The sequence below is a fragment of the Puntigrus tetrazona genome, unplaced genomic scaffold (genome assembly GCF_018831695.1).
Source record: "Puntigrus tetrazona isolate hp1 unplaced genomic scaffold, ASM1883169v1 S000000396, whole genome shotgun sequence".
NCBI classification, from domain to species: Eukaryota; Metazoa; Chordata; class Actinopteri; order Cypriniformes; family Cyprinidae; genus Puntigrus; species Puntigrus tetrazona.
This window is the reverse complement of record NW_025048049.1, coordinates 26,464-49,044: the sequence shown is the minus strand read 5'-3', so window position 1 is coordinate 49,044 and position 22,581 is coordinate 26,464. Positions and strand designations below refer to the sequence as shown.

Here is a 22,581-nt window from a genome sequence, read left to right as displayed (position 1 = left end):
AAATATGATTTAATTTTGATTAATTTTATTTCACATTTTGATTTACACTTACTCAACATTCCTTTCACGTAAGTTGCTCTAATTGTTTTGTTTTTTGTGCTCGCCCCACTGTATTGTGGGATTGACTTATTTAAGACTAATCTTTGTTGTTTCGCTGCTTCGTAATTTGTCCAAAGCTAAATTTTTCTCATCCTGTAGCTCTTGTGACTACGACGTTTTACAGTGCTGAGATTGCTAGCTTTCAGAACACAGCTATTAACTTGTCAACCAATAACGGAGTAAACCAACAACATTAGCCCTTCTAGACACGCTTACAACATCTACATTAGCACATCGTGGCGGTTCGTATTGATTCCTGGCTGCCTCATCAGCGTTTCTCAATCAGCTCGTTGGTGGTTTCGGCATCAGCGCGATGTGTAAGGTGCTTCCTGCCTCGCCAGCACCCACAACCTCTCTCAGGGGATCGCAAGACAAATTCAGTGAAATATTTAGAGCGTGCAGTGTGCCTTACCAAAAATAGACATGAAACGCCGTCTTTGTTCTGTACAACTGCACATGTGCATCGTATTTGAATGAAGTGACATGCATGTTACTTTCCCTGCATTTGACCCAGAGAGTACAGCATGTATCAAAAAGGAAACACCGAGCAAGCCAGCTGTGAGTCACAGCTTTTTGTATGCTACGCGCTTCACTTTGCACCGAAACAACAGAAGAAGTGCATGACGCGCTTAAAAGGAAAACCCAAATATGAAGATTTTGCCATTATTATTTCATACCCGTGTCGTTCCACACCCACAGGCTGTTATTTTTTCTGTGGAACACAAAAGGAGATTTACACAGCTCATAGTGACCATATGAACCAAACCGGCTTAAAAAAGCACCGTAAAAATAACCCAAATGACTCAATGTAAGTCCTCCCAAGTTACACGTTAGTTTTCGGTGAGGAACAGACCGCTATATAAATCATAGTTTGCCATTGGGTTTTGTGTGTCATGGACATAGATAAATGTCATTGATGTCAAACCATAGGTTTTAGTTGTTCCTAATTCGAAAAGTTTAGGTTTTAATTTTACGGTAATCCTGCTATTCATAGGGTCCTTCCTTATAGGACTCATCTAAAGTAAAAATTTGGATTCGAGATCTGTGATACTTTTCTTGCATTACTTGTTTTACATTTCAGATTTACAGTCTACTTGCCACGCAAAGACATTGCATGATTTTCGAAAGACATAGCACAAAAGTTGTACAAACTATTTTCATGGAAAATCTCATCCATTTTTGAGCTTCGCTGTTTGACACGGAACTGCGCAACAAAGAGTAAATGAAGACCGCTTTGATGCAAGATAAAACCACGAGCAAACCTGAATCATGTAGAGTTGAGCGATGCGGTACTCCTCCACGCTCATGGGCATGGGGATGCGGTACTCTTTGATCAGCATGTTGGCCGTGGAGCGGGGCTGGGGCTGGAAACGCTCCGCTGGGTCAGGGGCAAATCCACCAGGACGGCCCTTAGCTTCAGTGCATCAGAGAGAAGGAACCGAGCTCATTTCTCAGACCTGGGCAAAAAACACAGACAGACAAATCGGAGCTGAAAATCATCTACAGACATGCAGAGGAAAGAGATCAAGTGTCCCAGAAACTAAAACAAATCTATAAATACAATATTGTGTTTCAGAAGCGAAAATATGGAAACATTCGCATACAGACGCTTAAAATCTCTAAAAATGAAGGTCCTTCTCTGATGTCTTGGTCATTAACCACACCCCTCAAACGTCAGTGTTCACTTCTGAATAAAATGCCTAATTTACTACATCCAATCAATTTAAAGTACAAAAAACAAGCCACACCCTTTTTTCCCTCATTCAATATTCTGTTTCTCTCCTTTCCGTGAGCCTACTCCGTTCTGATTGGTCAGATGACCCAGTCTGTTGTGATTGGCCTATTAGGTAAAAGCAGTCGTCAGTAAAATGATTTGTGTGGGCGGGGTCAAGTTCTTTACAACTCAGTAAAAAGCCCTAAAGTCAAGTGCAAGGTTGCTTTTGCTTTTGATTAAATTTACGTTGTTCAGAAAGATGTTCAGATATTTTTACAAGAAAAATTGTGTTTACGAAAATACCTTCAGTCAAACAACTCTGATTAGTTAAAGTGCCTTTAATAAGCCGAAAAAACTGCAAAATATGTTGCATTGGTATCCTCTTGCACAAATGCATCCATACACAGAAAAAAAAAAATACAATAGATCTAAAAATGTCCCTGAGATGCATATGGAGAACCAATAAATAAAAACAATAATTTAGAGATTTTGTTTTTCTTTCAAGTGTTGCACTGATTCTCTGAATACAAGTTTGCTTTTTGAGAAAATGTGTCTTGTTTAAAAAAAAAAAAAGAAATATAAATGCTAAAAGTCAAACTGATTTTACCAAACAAAGTGCCCCAAAAATTGGATGCAACAGATATTTACACAAACATAAATTTACATATGATTAATCATCATCAAGCAAAACCGCTGACAAATAAATTTTATTTTGACATAGTTGACATATTCTGTATTACTTAAAATTAGAAATCATTACTTCTTTAAACTGAAGCGATACAGTATAAAAAAAAGACATGTTTTTCTGTTTACAAAAGTAGCATATTCTATATTGCTTCGTAATCACTCACGGAACCCAAAAGCAACAGCTGTTCTGTATCATCACACAGGCATTACGTATTCAGACATAGTGGTCTCAAACACATGTAGCACAACCAACTCACAATTAATAAATACAGTGTTACTGTACGCCAGCAGCGCTGTAATGGAATCCAACTGTCCAGGAACGACGTCTATGCAAATGACTTCCAGAAGAAGAAAAAAAAACAAAAACTCTAAACAAAACACGAGGGGCCTCGATTTGACCTTCGGCTGCCGTAAGAAACGTAAATCCACCTGCTGACGACACAGAGGTCCGGCAGACACCGCGACTCTCTGCGGTTCCACTGGGCACGTCACATGACACAGGCCGCTTAGCGTAAGACGGATTATCCACAGACAACTTACCCAACTCTTCCCTGAGAGGTAAAGCTGAGTGTGTGTGTGTGTGTGTGTGTGTGTGTGCACAGAAAGGTGAGCTGGTGTAAACACAGACACCACAGGACTCACCAAACATCAACCGAGCGACCATCTCAAGGTTCCCAAGAGGGGCCATGTTAGGTGCAACAGCTGTCGGCGCTATAAACAGCATCCATGACGAAAAAATATCTAGCTATTTGATCTATAAATAGCTGGGTTACGTCATGCACACTCGCAGTAAAAAGGTTTGCGCTGTGATTGCGCTGTCTTGCCTCTGGTGAAAAGGAAGCATTCAACACAATTACAATAGATTGGCTGGACCCTCAACGGGTCTCTAAAAATAGTCATAATAATCAAAGGGTCACAGAAAAAAGGGGTGGAGATCAAATGACTGTTTATCATTCCAAGACACTCTAAAGCTTAGGTATTAACATAGGAAATTACAGTAATGGTTCACCCAACATATTTTTTTCCCCTCACACTTTTGTTGTACCAAACCTTATTTATTTTTTTACTAAACAAATAAAGATAAATTTAGATAGATAGATAGATAGATAGATAGATAGACAGACAGATAGATAGATAGATATTTCAAATGTGTTTTCTATTTCTGATTCAAACATGTTTTTGAGCTATTCTTCTAATTTAAAGAAGACAGTTTCTACAAAAATATGAAGCAGCTGTTTTCCACATTTAAATATTTCTTGATAAGCAAATCAGCATAACAGAATGATTTCTGAAGGATCACTACAGACTAAAGAGTAATGATACTAAAAAAAAAAAATCAGCTCTGCATCTCAAGAATAAATTACATTTTTAAATACATTCAAGTAGAAAACAGCTATATTTTACTGCATTTTGATTAAATAAATGAAGCCTTGGTGAGGCTTAAAACTGTTTGAACGATACTGAAATCACAATATTATATTACACAGCATGAAATACACTACGTCAGAGTTGGGTACTTGGATTGCAATTATTAACGAACTTGGACTTGGATGGACTCAGACTCGGATATTTTGGACAAAATGTTTTAAAAGTAAAAAATTATTCCAGGCAAATTCATGTCGTGTAATATAAAAAAAATCTAAAAGTGTCAACATAAAATTAATATAAAAAGACATTAATAAACATAAAAACCCACTTAAAATAGGACTCAACAAGGTGGACTCAGACCCAACACTTCACTACATGTAATCTGATAAAGATTACAGTTAACTTGTTTCAATAAATTATCAGTCTGATGAAATCTTTAACTTGTGAGCTTAGATGCTGAAGATCTACATGCAGTTTTGAAATGAAACTAAAAATAAGGATATTAAATACAATAGTTACCCTAAATTATTTAGAAAGGATTTTCGACGTTAAAGCAAAAGGCCAAAATTACATTTCACCTCTGTTCACTTATAAATATCAGAATAGGTCAGAAAAGATCACAACTGGACGGGATTATTGAGAGCAGTAATGGTCAGCGCTGGTGAGTCACAGCTGCCGGCGCTGGTACATTTTGGTCTTGAACTAGGTCAGGGACCCGGAGCATCGAAGCTGCTCTAAGCTTGTGGATAAACCTGAAATATCAGACAAATGCATCGAGACACCATCGGTGAAGGCCTGAGACGTTCTGCTGCATGCCAGAGACAGATGCCGCACTACAATACAGACACAGCTGCTCCTCAAACAGACGTCTAACGAGTCTTCAAAAGACATTACGGACGACTTCTTTACTCCCACCGAAACCAGTCCGTCCTGATGCCACGCCGCTGCCGTCACCTGTCCTGCCGTTCTACAGCAAAAACACAAGCTCTACGGGACTCGTCTGTGTCAGACGCGCGGCGAAACGCTAACATATGTACCTACTGAGCAGGATTTCAGCGCATTAGCTTTCCGTTTCTCACCAGCTGGTTGTGCCATACTACATTTGGAGCATGTGTTGCCATTGATCTGCCACGACAAAGTAAACATAATCGCATCAGATGCAATTTTCCATAATTATGTTGGGAAGGTTTCTAAAAATGACTCCCGTTGGCAAGTGTCTGCAGTGCCTGACAGTTCCCTACCGAGACTGCTTTCCCAGGACCTGTGTGTCCAAACAAACGGACGACCACAATCCAAAGTCTTTTTTTAAGCACGTCTCGGAAGCAGGACGCGAAAATACGGAGCCTAAAAAGAGCGCAATAACATTTAACGGCGTATTAATTAGCATACTGCATTAGAGAGAAATGGAAAAGGTAATTGCTTGTTTGTGTCAAGTGTCCACATGGTAATATGGCTTATCATCATTTCAATGTGTCGCATTTCAACAGGCATTTGACACCTAGAGAGCCCGTTTTGTATGTAAATAGAAAAATACGAGGAAATGCTGGCTGGGCTGACAGTATCTGTGACGTACAGCATTACGAAACATCACCGTTAACCATTTCCTTTAAGATTAAGCATTAAGATTTTTTCCCCCCACCTCAACCTCCATCTTAATACGTCAAGGCGTGTATGGGTTAAATTGCGAGGTGAGGCTATTTGGGTTTTGAAACGCCCAAATCACAGCTGAGACTTGCACAGATGGATTTGCATGTGAAAATACTGTGGGATTGATGAGCATTCCATTAGAGACTCGGATCAAAAGCAGGAAAGCACAGCATGCATCCCTCTGTCCCTTCAAAAAACACCTGTTTACCAGTTGCGTCGACATTCGAGACGCTTGTCCGAGCGTAGACGTTTTTTACCTGTTAGATGGCGCTTATCATGCTGTCTATCCAACTGATCCGATCAATGGACAGAAAGCAGCCGGACCACGTCTCATTCCCAAACAGAAGCATTCTAGCATCATGCCACCATTGTTGTGCTGCTTTATCTTCTGGTATGAATGAAGATGTCATCAAACACTGCCAGTAAAATCATCGGGAAAACATGAAGGGGAAAAAAAAAAAAAGAAAAAGAAATCATCTCTCTCTCTCTCTTTTTTTTTTATCTCCTTCTCACTTGCAACCTTTTTCCTCTGCCGTTTCGCCTGTATCCACCTCTTGTGGGGCTATAAAGCTCTGTTGCCATGGAAATGCAAAAGGCTGTTACCGGATTGGCTGGGGTTGGCGTGATGAAGCGGCTCAGGGAGGGCCCTCAAACTGCCGCTCTCGTGAAAGGTCCCGCCCCCTCCCGCTCGCATTCGCTCTTCCAGACTGACTGATAGCTATTAGATTCAGTCAGGGAGAGGAGAGGAACATCTGCAGCTTAATATGAGTGCAGGTCTGTCAATAAGCATTACGCAGCATCAATGGAATAAAAGAAAATTAATGAGGAAAAAAGATGAGCAGGGAGGAGTCACTGCAAATGGCATAATGACATCAATCTCATAAATAGACTCGAGCCGGCAGACTTCTTTTGCAATTCCCGCACCGATTTTGGAGGGAGTTTTATGTAACAATTTGAAACACGGTGACATTTAAAACATCTACTGCATTCGTGTGCTGTGTTTGGAGGAAACAAACCTGCAGAATTCAGGCAAGTTAATTAAAAATGCTCATGTTAATCGCATTCCTGCACTGATTTCAGAGGGAAATCGGTGAATAAATGTAAACATGCTGAGGAAATACATTTTAATTATCCTTCACATTTCCGATTCTGGGCAGAAAGCTGTGTAATAAAGTGAAACATGGTAGGGTAAAATAACCAACTATCAAATAATGAAAGATCTAGAACATCTACCAAATTTAAACATGTTGAGGTAAAATATTAAATATATATTTCCTGGACTGATTTTTGAGAGAAATCCGTTGGATTCATTTTAACATGAATGCCGTGGAAAAAATTTAAGCATGTAGATTTAACATTTTTAAATGATCCATCACATTTTCTGCTCTATAAACTTACATTTAATAAATTTAAACAAGGGAAATATTTAAAACATGTATTGAATTCCTGCACTGATTATGGAGGGAAATCTGTGGTATAAATTTCAAAATGCTGAGCTAAAATATTTAAAACACTCATTTTTTACAGAAATGTGTGAAAAAACTAACTATGGTGAGGTAAAGCTACCAAACATTCAATAAATACACAATTTCCTGCACTGATTTTTTAAGGATGTCTGAGAAATTATATGGAATACACTCTAATTTGTAACAGAAAGCACCATTGAATTAGCCAAAATATTTAATAAACACTGCTGGCAAATTACAACTATTGCATTTTTGTGGAATTCATCTGGCACTGATTCTGACATGCTAGTAACTTATGTGCTGCAATACTTCAAATCAAACATCCATATCCATGGCAAACATCCATATCTAGATGCGAGGTATAACTTTAAGGTAATAGCACGTAAAATTATTTTACATTAAATATTCCAGGCTATACTGTATCTGCATTATATCACAAACCTGCACTCTAAATATCAGTGTGAGCCATTTAAAACCCATACCAAGTACTACCCACAATCCCTTTTGATATGTTCAGAAGAGAAAGATGACGAGGAATGCGTGCTAAAGCTGCACAGCTGTACTCTTACAACGCTTAGTATGTAATTGCAAGTAAAGTACATTCTTCTATTGCACGGTAAAAGAAAATGAATTATAGAAGCAGCCAGAGATAAACGTGAAAAAGTTATCTTGTCATGTATATATATATTTTTTACCAGTAGCTATTTAATTGCAAGATATCTGGACATCTGCCATCTGTCTGGTTTGCTCTCGAGAACACTGTGTTCTAGTGTTTAATCCAACTACAGACATTAATGGCCACTTTGATTTACTTTAAAAAGAGCTTCAATTTGCAAATACAGAGTCTCTCGGCTCGTTCTGTTATTAATCTTTCAAAAGTGACTTTCACATGACTATTTGCATGTACTAAAATTTCCCTTCAGTCATCTGAGAGAACATATTCTGTCTGGCTTAAAGCGATGGTGTTTTTGCGCCGGAAAATCTTACATAATCATACAGTATGCGGTAACGCAATTCACTTCGATGAAAACTATCGGTGATGAATATTAGCTCACTGAAGCTACACCACAGTTCCCAGAAACGCATCGACCTCTTAGATTAATTCACTTAAACAGTGCTAATGTGAGGTCGGCCCGTAGATTAGATATGTGTGACATTTCATATGGCGCTGCCTTAAGCTCTGCAGGGACGCTAAGAGCTCTGTATTGATTTCTTTAAGGTTGGCGTCCGGCACGATTGGGCATCTCGAAGCGGTGTACAATTACGACAACACATCAGGTTAGTTATTCAGCGCAGCAGTTTCGGAAGTCCGATTTCCTACCGAATGCCTACAGGAGAGAAATTGAAAACTACGATAACAAGATGAAGTAGCTAATTTCATCTGCTATTAAACTATTGTTATTTAAAAATAATTTTATTTGGAAACTCAAGTAGAGATTACATTATAGTTGTTAATTGGTTAATATTTAACTTTAAAATATCTTTACTTATAAAATATTTGCACTATGGTTCAAAAGTTTGACGATCTCTTTGGTAAGGATGCATTAAATCGATCAAAAAGTGACAATAGAGGCATAATGTCAATAAATTCAAGACTAATATATATATATATATATATATATATATATATATATATATATATATATATATATATATATATATATATATATATATATATATATATATATATATATATATATATATGTCTGTGTGTGTGTGTGTGTGCTGTTCTTTTAAACTTTCTATTCATAAAAGAAAGAATATATCAGTGTTTCCACAAAAATAAAAGCAGCACAACTCTTGATAATAAGAAAACAAGCATTATTAGCATATTAGAATTTTTTCTAAAGGATGGAATATTGTAGTAACGATGCTGAAAATTCACCTTTACATCACAGGGATAATTCCATATTCAAATACAAAGAGTGTCATTTTAAATTGTTCAAATATTTTAGGTTTTTACTGTATTTTTGATGAGAAAAATTAGCACCAAACACTTCCCACTAATTTATATATATATATATATATATATATATATATATATATATATATATATATATATATATATATATATATATATATATATAATAAATAAATAATTATTTATATAAACTGTATATATAAAAATATATATGTACTGACCCCAACTTTTGAAGCTTTTAAAGAATGTGTAATATGAAAATTAGCACTGTGCATATACAAAGTTTCACTCCCATGGCTATCGTGAGAACCACACTTAAAGTCTTAGAAGATGTGGCGTGCATATCTCAGTTTGTGTTACTCAAAAACAGGAAGTACAATGGGGACCTTGGGTATGTTTGACATTTCACATCCTTCTAGCCAACCTGACAACAGAACCTGTAGTGTTCAGCACCAAACGCCACTCATCCGTTATCCCGCCATCAGCAGGTTTCTGTTAACACACCCGTCTATCTCGCAACGGCAATTTGTTACATTTAATTGATCTGAAGTCCTCTGGTGCCTCAAAGTAGCCGACATAACACAGATGCAGGAGTCTAAAACACACACGACCCACGTCGCTGGTCCAGCGGAACTGCTGAACACCACAAAATAAAACAGGATTTTTAATGCGACTCTAAATCTCTGAGCACACAACGGCGACAAAAGACTTCCTTCTGTTTCCTTTGTTTTGGATACGTTGTGTAACAGAACAAAGAACAGGGGAGTATTCTGAATATTACAACTGTTGGCTATTGTGATAAAGAGATTAAACAGGTTTACTTGCTATGGGCATCACTGCCATGAGAATATCAACACCATTATCCCATTTCTGAGGGTGTCAAAGGCTAAAGCTAATTCTTTAAAGTGAAATAATTAGCCGTGGAAGATTGTAACAAACCTTTAACCTGAAGCAACTTCATCGCGTACTGAGAATCTTTGGATGCCGCATTTACTTTGAAACGGTTTTCATTCGGAAAATCACAGCTAAAAACAAAAACCAAAAACAGACACTATTTTTTTAAATTTAATGGTTCAGTCAAAGGTCACCAATGATGGCTATATTTTATTGTTTTAATATCTGTAAACAGTGTACTTCAAAATGATAATATAAAATACCTCTGTAATTGTGTAAGAGTAAGTTAAAAAAAAGGAAAAGAAATTAGTACTTATTGGTCAAGGAAAAATTATGTAAATCAAAAGATGACAGTAAACATTTCTACATTATAACAACAACAAAAAAAACTATTTCAAATAAACACTTCTGCTGAACTTTCTATTCATCAAAACATGTAAAAAATAAAAATGTGTTTTTTTTCTTAGCTCAAATGATTGTCACATCCGTGGTTTGAATCAATTAATATTTTACTTGAAAACGAAAGTCGTGAACGAAAAGTCACCTGTGCTTTGCCATTGCATCGTGCAACTTCAAGAAGCATAACTAAGCATCCGTTTCATAAAACATGCACAAAATGCATTTATTATGACTTTTTGAAGTCTGCCTTTGTAAAATACAATGCTTTGACATCAAAAGATAATGTGCATCAATGTCAAAACTGAATAACAGGTAATCCATTCCAAAGTGCTTCCCTCTTACTAATCTCACACGGCGAGGGGCTTCGCTTCCTACGACGCTTTTCCGAAAAGACCATAAAATTCTTATCAGAACATCCGAAGTCTCTTCTGCTTCAGATAAATTAGAGGCAAATAAGTCGGAGACGACGCGCCGCTACACAAGACACACGAATAAACGGAGGAAGAGGGAAGCGCAAACAAACCCTTGACGTGAGGGGCGGATGATGAGAAAAGGCAGTTTATTTATAGAGAGGGCCAGCTGATAGTGGCTCGCCTCCGTGCTCGCTCGTTTCTTTAAATTATTGTAATAAATCACTCACCTCACGGGGATTTGAGCTCAGATAATCGTCAGCCACTCATCTCATGCCGCCTCTACTCAGAGCTATTAAAAAGCCTTTTTAAGGGCCGGTTGTGGGAAAAATGGAACCTATTGAGAAAAGAGCTTCCGCCGGAGTCTGAGATGCTACCTCGCCGGTGTTGGCGGAGCACATTAAGGAGGCTCGGGGTATAATGCATGAGTTTCATAAAGGCGGATACCTGATGCGACTGCTGATATGCTGTTGGGTAATGGGGAGGAACAAATAACGTGGCTAGGAGGGAAAATGCAAAAGCGCCGTGACATACAAATGCAACCAAACGCACGTGAGCCGAAGAAAATCTCCCGATTTCAAGACAAATCATTATCGAGATTCGTATATGCAAATGTGACATGTAAGCTGAGAACATGTCGTTTTAAACCTAGTTCCTCTTGTGCTATACTACGCAAAAAAAATTATCAATGGCAACCTCTCCTCATCCTTCTGCTTAGCTTTGCGTTGCAAATACCTTCTGAAATAACCATGCAAATCTAAAAAAACCTCACAATAAAATGCAAATCGCTTCACAAGTGAGCAACACGGCTCAAAGCGATGATGAAAGGGCCGCTGCCGTAAGCGGGTCGCTGCGGGCAGTGGCGGGTAAGTTCCACTGGCCTTCGTACTTAATCAGATACGAACTCGGAGAGGAACTGCTAAACCGCAGAAGCCAAAAGCCTCATCGCGGGCACCAATGCAGCTGATGAAACCCAAAGACATGGGTGTGTATGAAAAATCATTTTGTAGAACAGAACGACTTGCATAGATTTTTGTGTGAAATTAGCATAACTTGAGGCTTGAGAAATCGATCACGCTGTTGAATACTGCATCAGGTGTTTGATATTGAGTGTAATTTTACAGCGAGAAGATAAAACGCAGACGATGCTGGAAATATTGACTGTGTGACTAGATGAGAATTTGTTGTGCAAGAGAGAAACAAACATTGCACCAACTAAACAAAAAAATAGTTGGGTTTTTTTTTTTTACAGTATGCATCTGAATATTTATATTTACAAATTCTGAATTATAAATGCCATTCAAAACGAATCATTACAACGAGAGCCTAACAAGAGTGATGAAGTAAATATGTCAATTCAAACTAATTCTGCCGCTAAACCATATAAAAACTAGTGCTACTGAAACATGGAAATGACTCATGTGCATGGAAAATGTCACAGGAACTTGTCGCCAATTTTGAGACATGGCATTATTTAATCAAAGTTTTGAATCAATAAATAAAAAAACAAATGGTTAGCATTACTCATGGAAAATTACGTTCAAACAGGTCGTGAATTAGCATTCCCTTGATCGTTACATATATACAGAAGGTGACTGTACTGTAAAACATTCTGTATGTTTCAGAACTCAAAACCTTCTCGTTAATGCTCGTACACACCAGGACGATTACTGCACGCAAATATCTTGCGTGGTTTTAATGATAATCTATGAGGAATGTACACTGTCAAACATACGCAACTGTTAGCCAATCACATCCGTGGGTGATTAGAGACAGCAGTATGCCTATTCAAACAGACCATTCTGATTAGGGGGGAGTCAAAACAGGACAGAAAACGGCCTATTACTTTATAAATATTATGTGTTTCAATGCAAAGATCTTGCTAAGATGGACCTCAGAGAACACAAAATATTAAAAAAATGCTTTAAATCAGAAGCGTTATAAAAACATGGATCACAGTTTACTGGCACTGTCTTTAGAAAACATAATGGGTAGCACTTAACAATAAAGGTGCCATTATTAAACATTAGTTAATGCATTAACCAATATCATCTACCAATGAGCAATACATTTGTTACAGTATTTATTAAACTTAAATCATATTCCATAATATACCATACTTCAATGGAAAGCTTATTAATAACTTATCACTGGTTTTATTAATGTTTAAAATTAGCATTAACATGTTAACATAAAACCTTACTTGGTTGCCAATCATTACAAATATATCACTAATGTATTTAAAACGTGTATCGTCTAGCATCTACCATAATATCTTTTCAGTTACTTCTCTAAGTTCAGAGGCAATGCCATCAATCAAAATCACAGTGGGTGTGGCCTCAGAGCAACACACACGGCCCAATACCATTAGCATCTGGATGAGCTCCAAGCGCAAAAAGTGAAAAATATACAGTTGCTTCTTGCAGCATTAACGACACATTGCTCGGAGCCTGCAATGACACAATCCCCCCACAACCCCGGACCCATTTGTTACCAAGATTAGGCATCTATTAAGACCAACTGGCCATTTCCTGATTGCATTCATTAATAATGGTGCTCTGCTTCGTGGAGAACGGCTATTGCCCGCACATAACCAAAACCGAACGAACTGATGTCACAAAAGAGGTTGAAGCAGGTAGGTCCAAACTACTAGAGTGGTCCTTTCAGTGTATTGCCTTTCCGAGTCTATTACTGTAAGTGGGGCGGACAAACACTATTAAAATTTCAAAAGACAGTGACGTTTGGCTATGCCGTCACAAGCAGCATGAGAGCAATAACGCTTGGGGATGGTCCTATGCAACTTTTCCATTTGTGAAATTGGGACGAGGTCAGCGGATGGGATAATTTCAACACACAGAGCCTTCTGATGGTGTCAGCCAATGTGTATGAGGGGATAGTTCACCCTATAATGAAATTCAGTCATGCTCGGCCTCATGTCAATCCAAACCCGTTTGAGTGTCTTCATGTAGCGCTTTTACACAAAACAACAGTTGGTGACTGTGTCCCAAGAGCCAAATTAATTAATAACGAAAGTGACAAAAACAAACTATTAAAGTAGTTCATTTGACATGTGAACCGTATTCAAAGACATACGATAGCTTTGCATAAGAAGCAGCCCAAAATGAAGTCATAATCTGGTTCTTATTTAAATGAGTCAATATTAGGTTTGACAGCTGTAGATTTTAAGTCAATAATGACAAACAGTTCAGGTCTGTTCGTCATACAAAACTAACAAGTGACTTTAAAAAGACTTGAGAGATGACGTGTCGAGATGGTTGATATTGACTGCCATCAGTTGGGGTAATGAAAAGAAAAAGAGCTACATGACCTTTCCAAATTCTCCCTTGTCACAGGAAAGTTTAAAAAAATATGGAATAAATAGAATGATTTTTTTTTTTAAATGCATGTAATTGTCAAAATTACTTTTATGAGATTTAAGATATAAACATGCAATTGTAAGTGATAAAGATAAAACTGCAAGTTATGAGCTCAATTGTGAGAAATAAAAAATAAATAAAGTCTATATATTTTCAGAACACTGTGAGACATGGAAAAATGTGATTCTGGCTTTATAACAAGCATTTGCAAATTTGTGTCACACGGTTCTGACGAATTCTGAGAAAAAAAAACTCAAAAACAGGTCAGTTGTGAAATGAAAAGTTGCAATTACCTTTTTTGGTTTTATACTAATGTAAACCAGCTTCCATAGTAAAAGACACGAGACGGAGTAAATAGTTTGAATCTTTTCAGTAAACTGTTCCAGTAGGATCTTCTGATCATTCAGTCAGGTTATGGTTCCTCTTCCGAACCATTTAAAACAGCTCTAGAAGGCAGATGCTGTTCCCCTCATCGGCTGCAGGAATCAACTCTTCCAGATCAGATGAGCTGACTAATGAGCAGAGCAGGGAATAGCGATGTCAATGGAGATGGTATGGTTATTTGTAACTTTCCGTAAGTTATATAAAAACACCCAAGCATATGCCCACACAGCTCTTCTGCCAACACGCTCACACGCGCGCCCCTACCTAGTGTCCTGCTAGCCAACGTCCAGTCACTGGAGAACAAGCTCGATGATCTCAGGGCAAGGATCAAGTTCCAGAGAGACATTCGGGACTGCAACCTCCTCTGCTTCACCGAGACATGGCTGAACCCAGCGGTACCGGACCACGCCATACAACCGGCCGAGTTTTTCTCCGTTTACCGCATGGACAGAACAATGGAGTCGGGGAAGAAACGGGGAGGTGGAGTGTGTCTGATGGTGAACAACCGCTGGTGCGACAGCGCGAGCGTTGTCCCTCTTTCACGCTCCTGCACACCAAACCTGGAACTTCTGACCATCAAATGTCGCCCTTTCTACCTTCCACGGGAATTCAGCTCGGTCATAGTCAGCGCCGTTTATATTCCACCTCAAGCGGACACGGACGCTGCAATATGGGATTTACACGACCACCTCACAACACACCAGACACAGCACCGGGACGCCGCACTCATTGTGCTGGGGGATTTTAACAGTGCAAACCTCAAGCGCGCACTGCCGAACTTTCACCAGCACATCACCTGCCCCACCAGGGGCGAAAGGACACTGGATCACTGTTACACACCCTTCAGAGACAGCTACCAGGCAAAATCATTCCCGCCCGTTTGGTAAATCGGACCATGCCGCCATTTTCCTCGTACCTGTTTACAAACAGAGGCTGAAACAGGAAGCCCGGTACAGAGGAGGTGTCACGCTGGACTGACCATTCGTGGCCGCCCTGCAGGACGCTTTGGATAGCGCAGACTGGGCCATGTTCAGGTGTAGCTCCGAGGACGTCAACGCGTGTTCACGGAAGCGGTGGTGGGATTCATCGGAAACTAGCGGATGACACGGTAGAGAAAACCGTCATCAGGACGCGTTTCCCAACCAGAAGCCGTGGGTAGACAAAACTATCCGCGACTCTCTGAGATCCCGCTCCGCAGCCTATAACACGGGATAGTCACCGGGGATATGACTGAATACAAGGCTGCGTCAGACGGCGCGGCGCAGAGCGGTAAAGGAGGCAAAGAGGCGCTACGGGAGGAAACTTGAGTCACAGTTTCAACACAGTGACTCTAGGAGCCTTTGGCAGGGACTGAGAAACATCACGGACTATAAAACGCCAACCTCCAGAGTGGAGAGCGCGGATGCTTCTCTGGCAGACGAGCTAAACACCTTTTATGCTCGTTTGAGGCTGCAGCTAATCACGCTAATCACGCTTAGCGCCGCTAGCGCATGATGAACAGCACGCACGCCGAGAGAGCCGGAGAGAAATCGCGTTCACCATTTCGAGCACGACGTAAGGAGGGCATTCAGGAAAGTGAATACCAGGAAGGCAGCAGGACCTGACGGCATCACAGGTCGGGTTCTGAGAGCCTGTGCTGACCAGCTAGCACCGGTGTTCTCTGAGATATTTAATCTCTCCCTGAAACAGTCTATAGTCCCCTCATGTTTCAAAGAGTCCATCATTGTTCCTGTGCCGAAGAAACCTCAACCATCTTGCCTAAATGATTACCGCCCTGTAGCTCTGACGTCTGTAGTGATGAAGTGCTTGAGAGACTCGTCAGAGACTTCATCACCGCATCACTACCGGACACACTGGACCCACTTCAGTTTGCTTACCGCCAAAACCGTCTCACGGAGGATGCCATCACACACCTCCTCCACACAACCACAAGCCACCTGGATTTTAGGAAAGGAACTATGTGAAAATGCTGTTCGTGGACTATAGTTCAGCGTTCAACACCATAGTTCCCTCCACGCTCACCTCGAAGTTGGAGGTCCTGGGACTCAGCCCATCCCTGCGTCACTGGATCACCAACTTCCTGACCGACAGACCACAAGCCGCACGGATGGGAAAACACACCTCATCCTCCCTCACTCTCAGCACTGGAGCCCTCAGGGTTGTGTTCTGAGCCCCCTGCTGTACTCGCTGTACACACATGACTGTGTGGCCACTACAAACTCCACCACCATCATTAAATTTGCTGACGACACTGTCGTGGTGGGCCTGATCTCCAACAACGATGAGATGGCCTACCTTCAGGAGATCAACAACCTGGAGAGATGGTGTCAGGAGAACAATCTTCTCCTGAACGTCAGCAAAACAAAGGAGTTAATAGTGGACTTCAGCACGAAGCAGGTGCGCTCTTACCATCCCATCAAGATCGACGGGACCCCAGTGGAGAGAGTGGACAGTTTTTCGGTACCTGGGTGTTCACATCACGCAGGACCTGTCTTGGTCCTGTCACATCAACACCCTGGTGAAGAAGGCCCGGCAGCGTCTATACCATCTGAGGCGCTTTAAGGGACTTCAGACTCCCATCTCAGGTGCTCAGGAACTTTTACACCTGCACCATCGAGAGTGTCCTGACGGGAAACATCACCTCCTGGTTTGGAAACAGCACCATGCAGGACAGGCGAGCCCTTCAGAAGGTGGTGCGGTCAGCTGAGCGCACCATCCGCACTGAGCTCCCTGTGCTGCAGCACATCTACAACAAGCGGTGCTGTACCAGGGCCAGGAAGATCGTGGAAGACCTCAGCCATCCCAACAATGGACTCTTTTCTCTGCTGCGTTCAGGAAAGCGCTGCGTTCCCTGAAGGCAAACACAGAGAGAATGAGGAGGAGCTTCTTCCCGCAGGCCATTCGGAGTCTGAACCAGAGAACACCCAGCACCTAATTACCGGGATTCCGATGTTCACCCCTCTTTCCCCAGATACTCGCCACTTACTTTGGACAATTGCACTAGCCACTTTGCACTGGACACTGCACAGCCACTTTACATTTTACACTTTTTTTTTTACACTACACTTATTTACATTTTATTTTTTAAACTTTGCACACTTTTTTATACATATTTTTATACATTATTTTATTTTATATTTATATATATTTAAATTCTGTTTTTCTGTTTTCTATTTTGATGCTGGACAGTTGTAAAAAGCATTTCACTGCATGTCATTACCATGTATGTATGTGTATGTGACAAATAAAATTTGAATTTGAATTTGAACACCAACACACTTCCTGCTACGGTACACTTATTAACGAGCACAATGGGTATATTTGGAAGCGGAGATACCAGTGGTGCCCAGCGAAAACGTTCGCCAAGAAAATCCAGCAAGAAATAGAACGGGACGCATCCGTGCACGCAATGATTGATGGGCTGATTCTCCCCAACGGATACTAAAGGAGATCCGCAACAAGCTATGCTAAACATGATACAAAGCGCTTGCACACAAACCTACACACTTCATTTATTAATGCTCTCACCTGGGAGATATACAGTGTCTGGAGACGAGGGTCGAAGCTTCTCCGTTACACTCTCGCCCGCTCAAGAGAAAAGCGCTACGGTTACACAGGTTAACAGATTCCACTGTATACCGACGGCTGGCATTCATATCACGCATGCGAACGCGACTCGAGCGATGAACGATTGAGCCGTCGCGTTCATTTCAAAGAAGGGATATGCATGACTGCATGTACATCGCAATGGCATATACGCTGTATCAGAACCACTTTCGTTTAATATGGCGCAAAAAAAAAAAAAAAAAAAAAAAGTAAGCAGAAACTCGAAGCAGACATGTTGCGTAGACACGGTTTAAGAGGATGTTTATGGTTAAGAAAAGTTGCATAATTTGAAAAATAAAACAAAAATCAACTTTCATACACTAGAGAAACTTGATATCAAAACCTGAAAGACTAACTCAACATGGGTTCCCTTGAGATTTTTGAAGAAAAAGCTAATGTTTGTAGTAAGTAACTGCAATTGAATGGTGTGTGAGCATTTGCATTGCACAATAAAACATCCAAGCGTCATCACGTTGTTTTCCACAGACCTCATTTTACTAGAAAATCCCCATTATAAAACCCATAGGAAAATCTTGAGGGATCCTATGGTGAATTAGTCTCCTGGGTTTTGATGTCAAGGCCGCCGCTCTCGATTACATTTATTCGTATATCAGCCGCATTACCAATGGCTAACAGGTTTTAATTCATGTTTTCTTTCCTTTTGTTCAACACTTTCAAAATCTAAATCTGCCACTAAGGCAGTACCTTTGCTAAATATTTATATTTAAAAGTACATACTGGTAGGTAACTTAAAGGTGGCTAAAATGTACATATTAGTACCTACCCCAGCGGCAGTATTTACCTAAAAAAAAAAAAAAAAAGTACTTGCAAAGCTGCTTTTTTGGTACCAGACATATCCATTCAATAATCTTTAAGAATTCAATTAAAATTCATCAGATTAACAAAAACAGCCATTTCTATATTTATGTAATATATAACAATGTTTGTGCTTGAATTTCCAGCACAGATATTCGTATAGAAATATACAGTTATTGCAATGTAAATTTATTACATTTTACCAAGAAAAAACTTAGCACTGGTTCTTTCGCGGTAACAACACAATGGATGACAAACTTCCTGGTCTAAATGAACATGCGCGTGCGCTCCGTAGCAGCTTCGTGGCGCTCGCTTGCCTTGTTTGGAGGAATACATTTCAATGTTTACTATGTGGCTATAAATAACAAGGTGCAACTGCGTAGTGTCGCCCGCCGTTTCGTTTTCCTCTCTCCGCCACCGCCCGCCTGCTGACGGTGTCGGGTCACATCGGGCGCTCTGTCACGAGCCTGGCAGCGGCCTGCCTCGCCTCCGTCCATCGTACATCCCTGCCGGAGCTGCGGCCATTAGCAGGCGTTCTCCGGCCGGGCCGGGAGGGAGGAAGGCAATCAATACTGTGACTCATTCTTTCTACGATGGCTGCTTCATAACAGGATTCATTAAGAACAAACCTAATCATTTTGGCAGGATAATTAGATACAGGGAAGCATTTTTTCCCTCTCCCTCGATGCGCTTGAAGAGAACATGGCAAGCTATGAGCTCTCGCTAACTAAAAATGTAGGTTGCTGGCGGAAGGGAGCGTCCTGCGAGCGCGCGGCAAAAACGAGGCTCCGAAGTGGAATAGCAGCTAAAATTAACAATTCCATGACAAGATAATTGTGACCCTGCGATTAAGACGTGAACAACGTCCCAATTATCTTGACAAGACTGAAATTATTACTGGATGATGCAGGACTGCGTGTTCGAGGTGTTTATTAATCAGAGACAGATGAAATTAATGCTAGATATTGAGGATGTAACCGCGTGCTTTGCACTGGAAGGGACCATATAGAAACTGAATGATCAGTTATTGGTCAACAACACTAATCTGAATAGTGGGGGAAACCAGTGATATAGATAGACAGATAGATAGACAGATAGATAGATAGACAGATAGATAGACAGATAGATAGATAGACAGATAGATAGACAGATAGACAGGATAAAAATGGGTGAAGGTACAAATACAAAGCAATGCTTTACAGAAAAACTCTCTTCGTTACTGGGTAACGGAACTTTTTAAGGCTTTCTAATCCTTAACCAGGTTATCTCAAGTTATCTCTGACAGTTGATTAACTTTAGATATCTAATAGGCAAAATCAGGGTAAAATTTGCTGTCAATTATTATGTGGACGAGCAAACAAAAACACATGAGAGAGTCACGTCTGCGTCATTTGAGTCAGCATATATGCAAAAAACAATTGTAAAACGTTAAAATATGTACATTATTTTGCTAAAAATCAAACATTATATTACACAAGTTATATTAATTAGCATCAATGTCTAATGAGGCTTTAGAATGTGGAAAATAGCTAAATATTTATTTGTACTATTTTTGCCTCAAACATAGTTAATTTTGAAACGCAAGCGGAGATAGCCGTTTTTCTATTATTATAAAAATCCATCAGTGTTTTTCTAGAATGCGGGAACAGCGTCCATTATAAACACAAACTTAGGTATTCATCTATTTACAGTAGATAATATCATATGCAAAGCTAACTTATCTTCTTCAACCAGGTAGGTTAACTCTGACAGCCAATTAACTTACAAATATCAAACTATACACCTCGTGACCAGCTTTCTCAAGGAAAACGCACATGAAAAGTAATCTAGCATTTTCAAACCCGTCTGTAAATCACACGTTAATATAAACGCCAAGATATCTTGCCAAATACCCACGAGAATATGAATACGTTCAACGCTAATTCATGAATAATTAATACATCATATATTATTACAGGTACAGGGGTTTGACTATAATATCAACCGGTGATAAGTGATTTGACTGCCCAGTGATAACCCTCATTAACAATTCATGCTACCGAGTAGATTGGCCAATTTATGAATCCCATCTAATCTAGACAACCGTAAAAGATAAAAGTGAAATTACAGCATCTAAATAACACAATAATATCCTCCGCTGTTAAATAACACCTTCGACACGCGCGTACATTAATCTCACTGCAACTCCCAAATGGTTCGTTTAAGTGGGGCAATCCGTAAAAAAAGAAAAAAAAATCAGGGTTTAAGGCGTTTAATTATTTATTTTGGTCACGAATGACAGCAAGAGAAGGCCGTGGCTGGCTAACTCGCAAGCGACCGTTGAATTAAAAAAACGAGACCGTTGAGAATAACGCTTCAAACGCGCGAGCAGATACTTCGCGGGCTTTTGTTATTTCTTACCTTGAGTTCGTAGCTCGAAGCGTCTCTTAGCGGAGCGACGCGGCCATCGATATCCAACGGCTTTAGCTCGCGCACATCCCCGCAGCAGGTCGAGGTGTCTGCCGGTCGCTGCAACGCTATTTTCCCGCGCTGTCTGTAAGCGAGCCGCTGGCTGCCGGTTCAGCCGACTAAATAAAACGGCAAAGCAGGCCGACGGCGTGCTCCGTGAAGTCCCGTGCTTTTAAAAAAGCGCATACGGCTGACGGTCCGCAGCACGCACACGTCAAAGAGGAAGTGACAGGACTGGTTTCTCGAGCTTGAGACCGTCACTGCCTTCGCGTTGTTTTCAGCAGCGGCACTGGGGCTTCCTGCATCATTATATCCGCCGCCGCTCACGCAGTCGATCCCTTAAAAACAGCGTGCAGAAAAGCTGTACAGGTATGCCGTTCCGTGCGTTCGCGCGGCGTCCCGTGGGCTCCGCGGCTCTATTTAAAGCGTACGCTCTTTCCTCAAAACCTTGACCTAGCTTTTTCGACGCGTGCACGTCCTTTCCTTCTTTCTATCTTTACCGAAACTGCGAGCGGCATCATTTCTGGTCCGATATCATTGGATGATTCGCCTCTCCCCTTCCTCCGGGGGTCGTTTTTCCATCGCTGCAGCGCCCTCTGCCGACGCAACGCGACAATCGCCGCTATCTTAAAGAGATAGTTTAAGCCAGAAATAAACACTCTGCCGTTATTTACTCACCTCCACGTTTCCAGCGTGTGAGACACAAAAGGAGACGTTTCGCGTGTTGTTCAAGCTGCAAAACGAACAGGACAGTAGACCGAAACTTAAAGTTCATGCATAAATTAAATTACTCTCGTGCGTCGCAAAGCTGCTTTTCTAGTTTTGTTTTTTTGGTTCGTGCCAGTTTTTAAAGGGGTAGCTCGCGCCGAAATGCATAATTTAATCACCCTCGTGTTCGTTTCAAACCCCTCTTTTTTCCATTGAACACAAAAGCATATATTGTAAAAATAAATAAAAAAATAACCAAACAGTTGACATATGGGGAAATACAGTGGAAGTCGATGGATACCGTCAGCTGTTTGCTCAAAAAAACTCATGCAGGTTTGTAACAACTTGAGGGTGATGAAATTATAATTATTAATTTAACTGGCATCTAAAATAACGACATACTGTGTTATTACGGTAAATATAGTTTTAAAATCACCAGAGGAACGCTAAAAACACCGGCAGCCAATCAGAATCTATCCTGCTTTTAAGAGCTCGAAAATTTAAAGCGGCAGGCAACATAAACAGAACATCACATAATGGTCACTAATGGACGCCAATATATTGTTCCTGGTGAGAACAGGTCTTCAAACCCATTAATGATATTAACAACAACAAAACAAATATGAACAAACCCATA

At 40.4% G+C, this 22,581-nt stretch overlaps 1 protein-coding gene across 1 annotated transcript in view; it reads right to left on the bottom strand.

The window, feature by feature from the left end:
* The window catches only part of LOC122333800 (membrane-associated phosphatidylinositol transfer protein 2-like), a 59,898-nt gene extending 38,108 nt beyond the window's left edge, over positions 1 to 21,790 (bottom strand). The window contains 2 exon segments of the mRNA XM_043231594.1: positions 1,354 to 1,556; positions 21,189 to 21,790. Coding sequence (XP_043087529.1) covers positions 1,354 to 1,439 — 86 coding nt within the window. The 5' untranslated portion in view covers positions 1,440 to 1,556; positions 21,189 to 21,790.
* Positions 21,791 to 22,581: the final 791 nt, after the last annotated feature.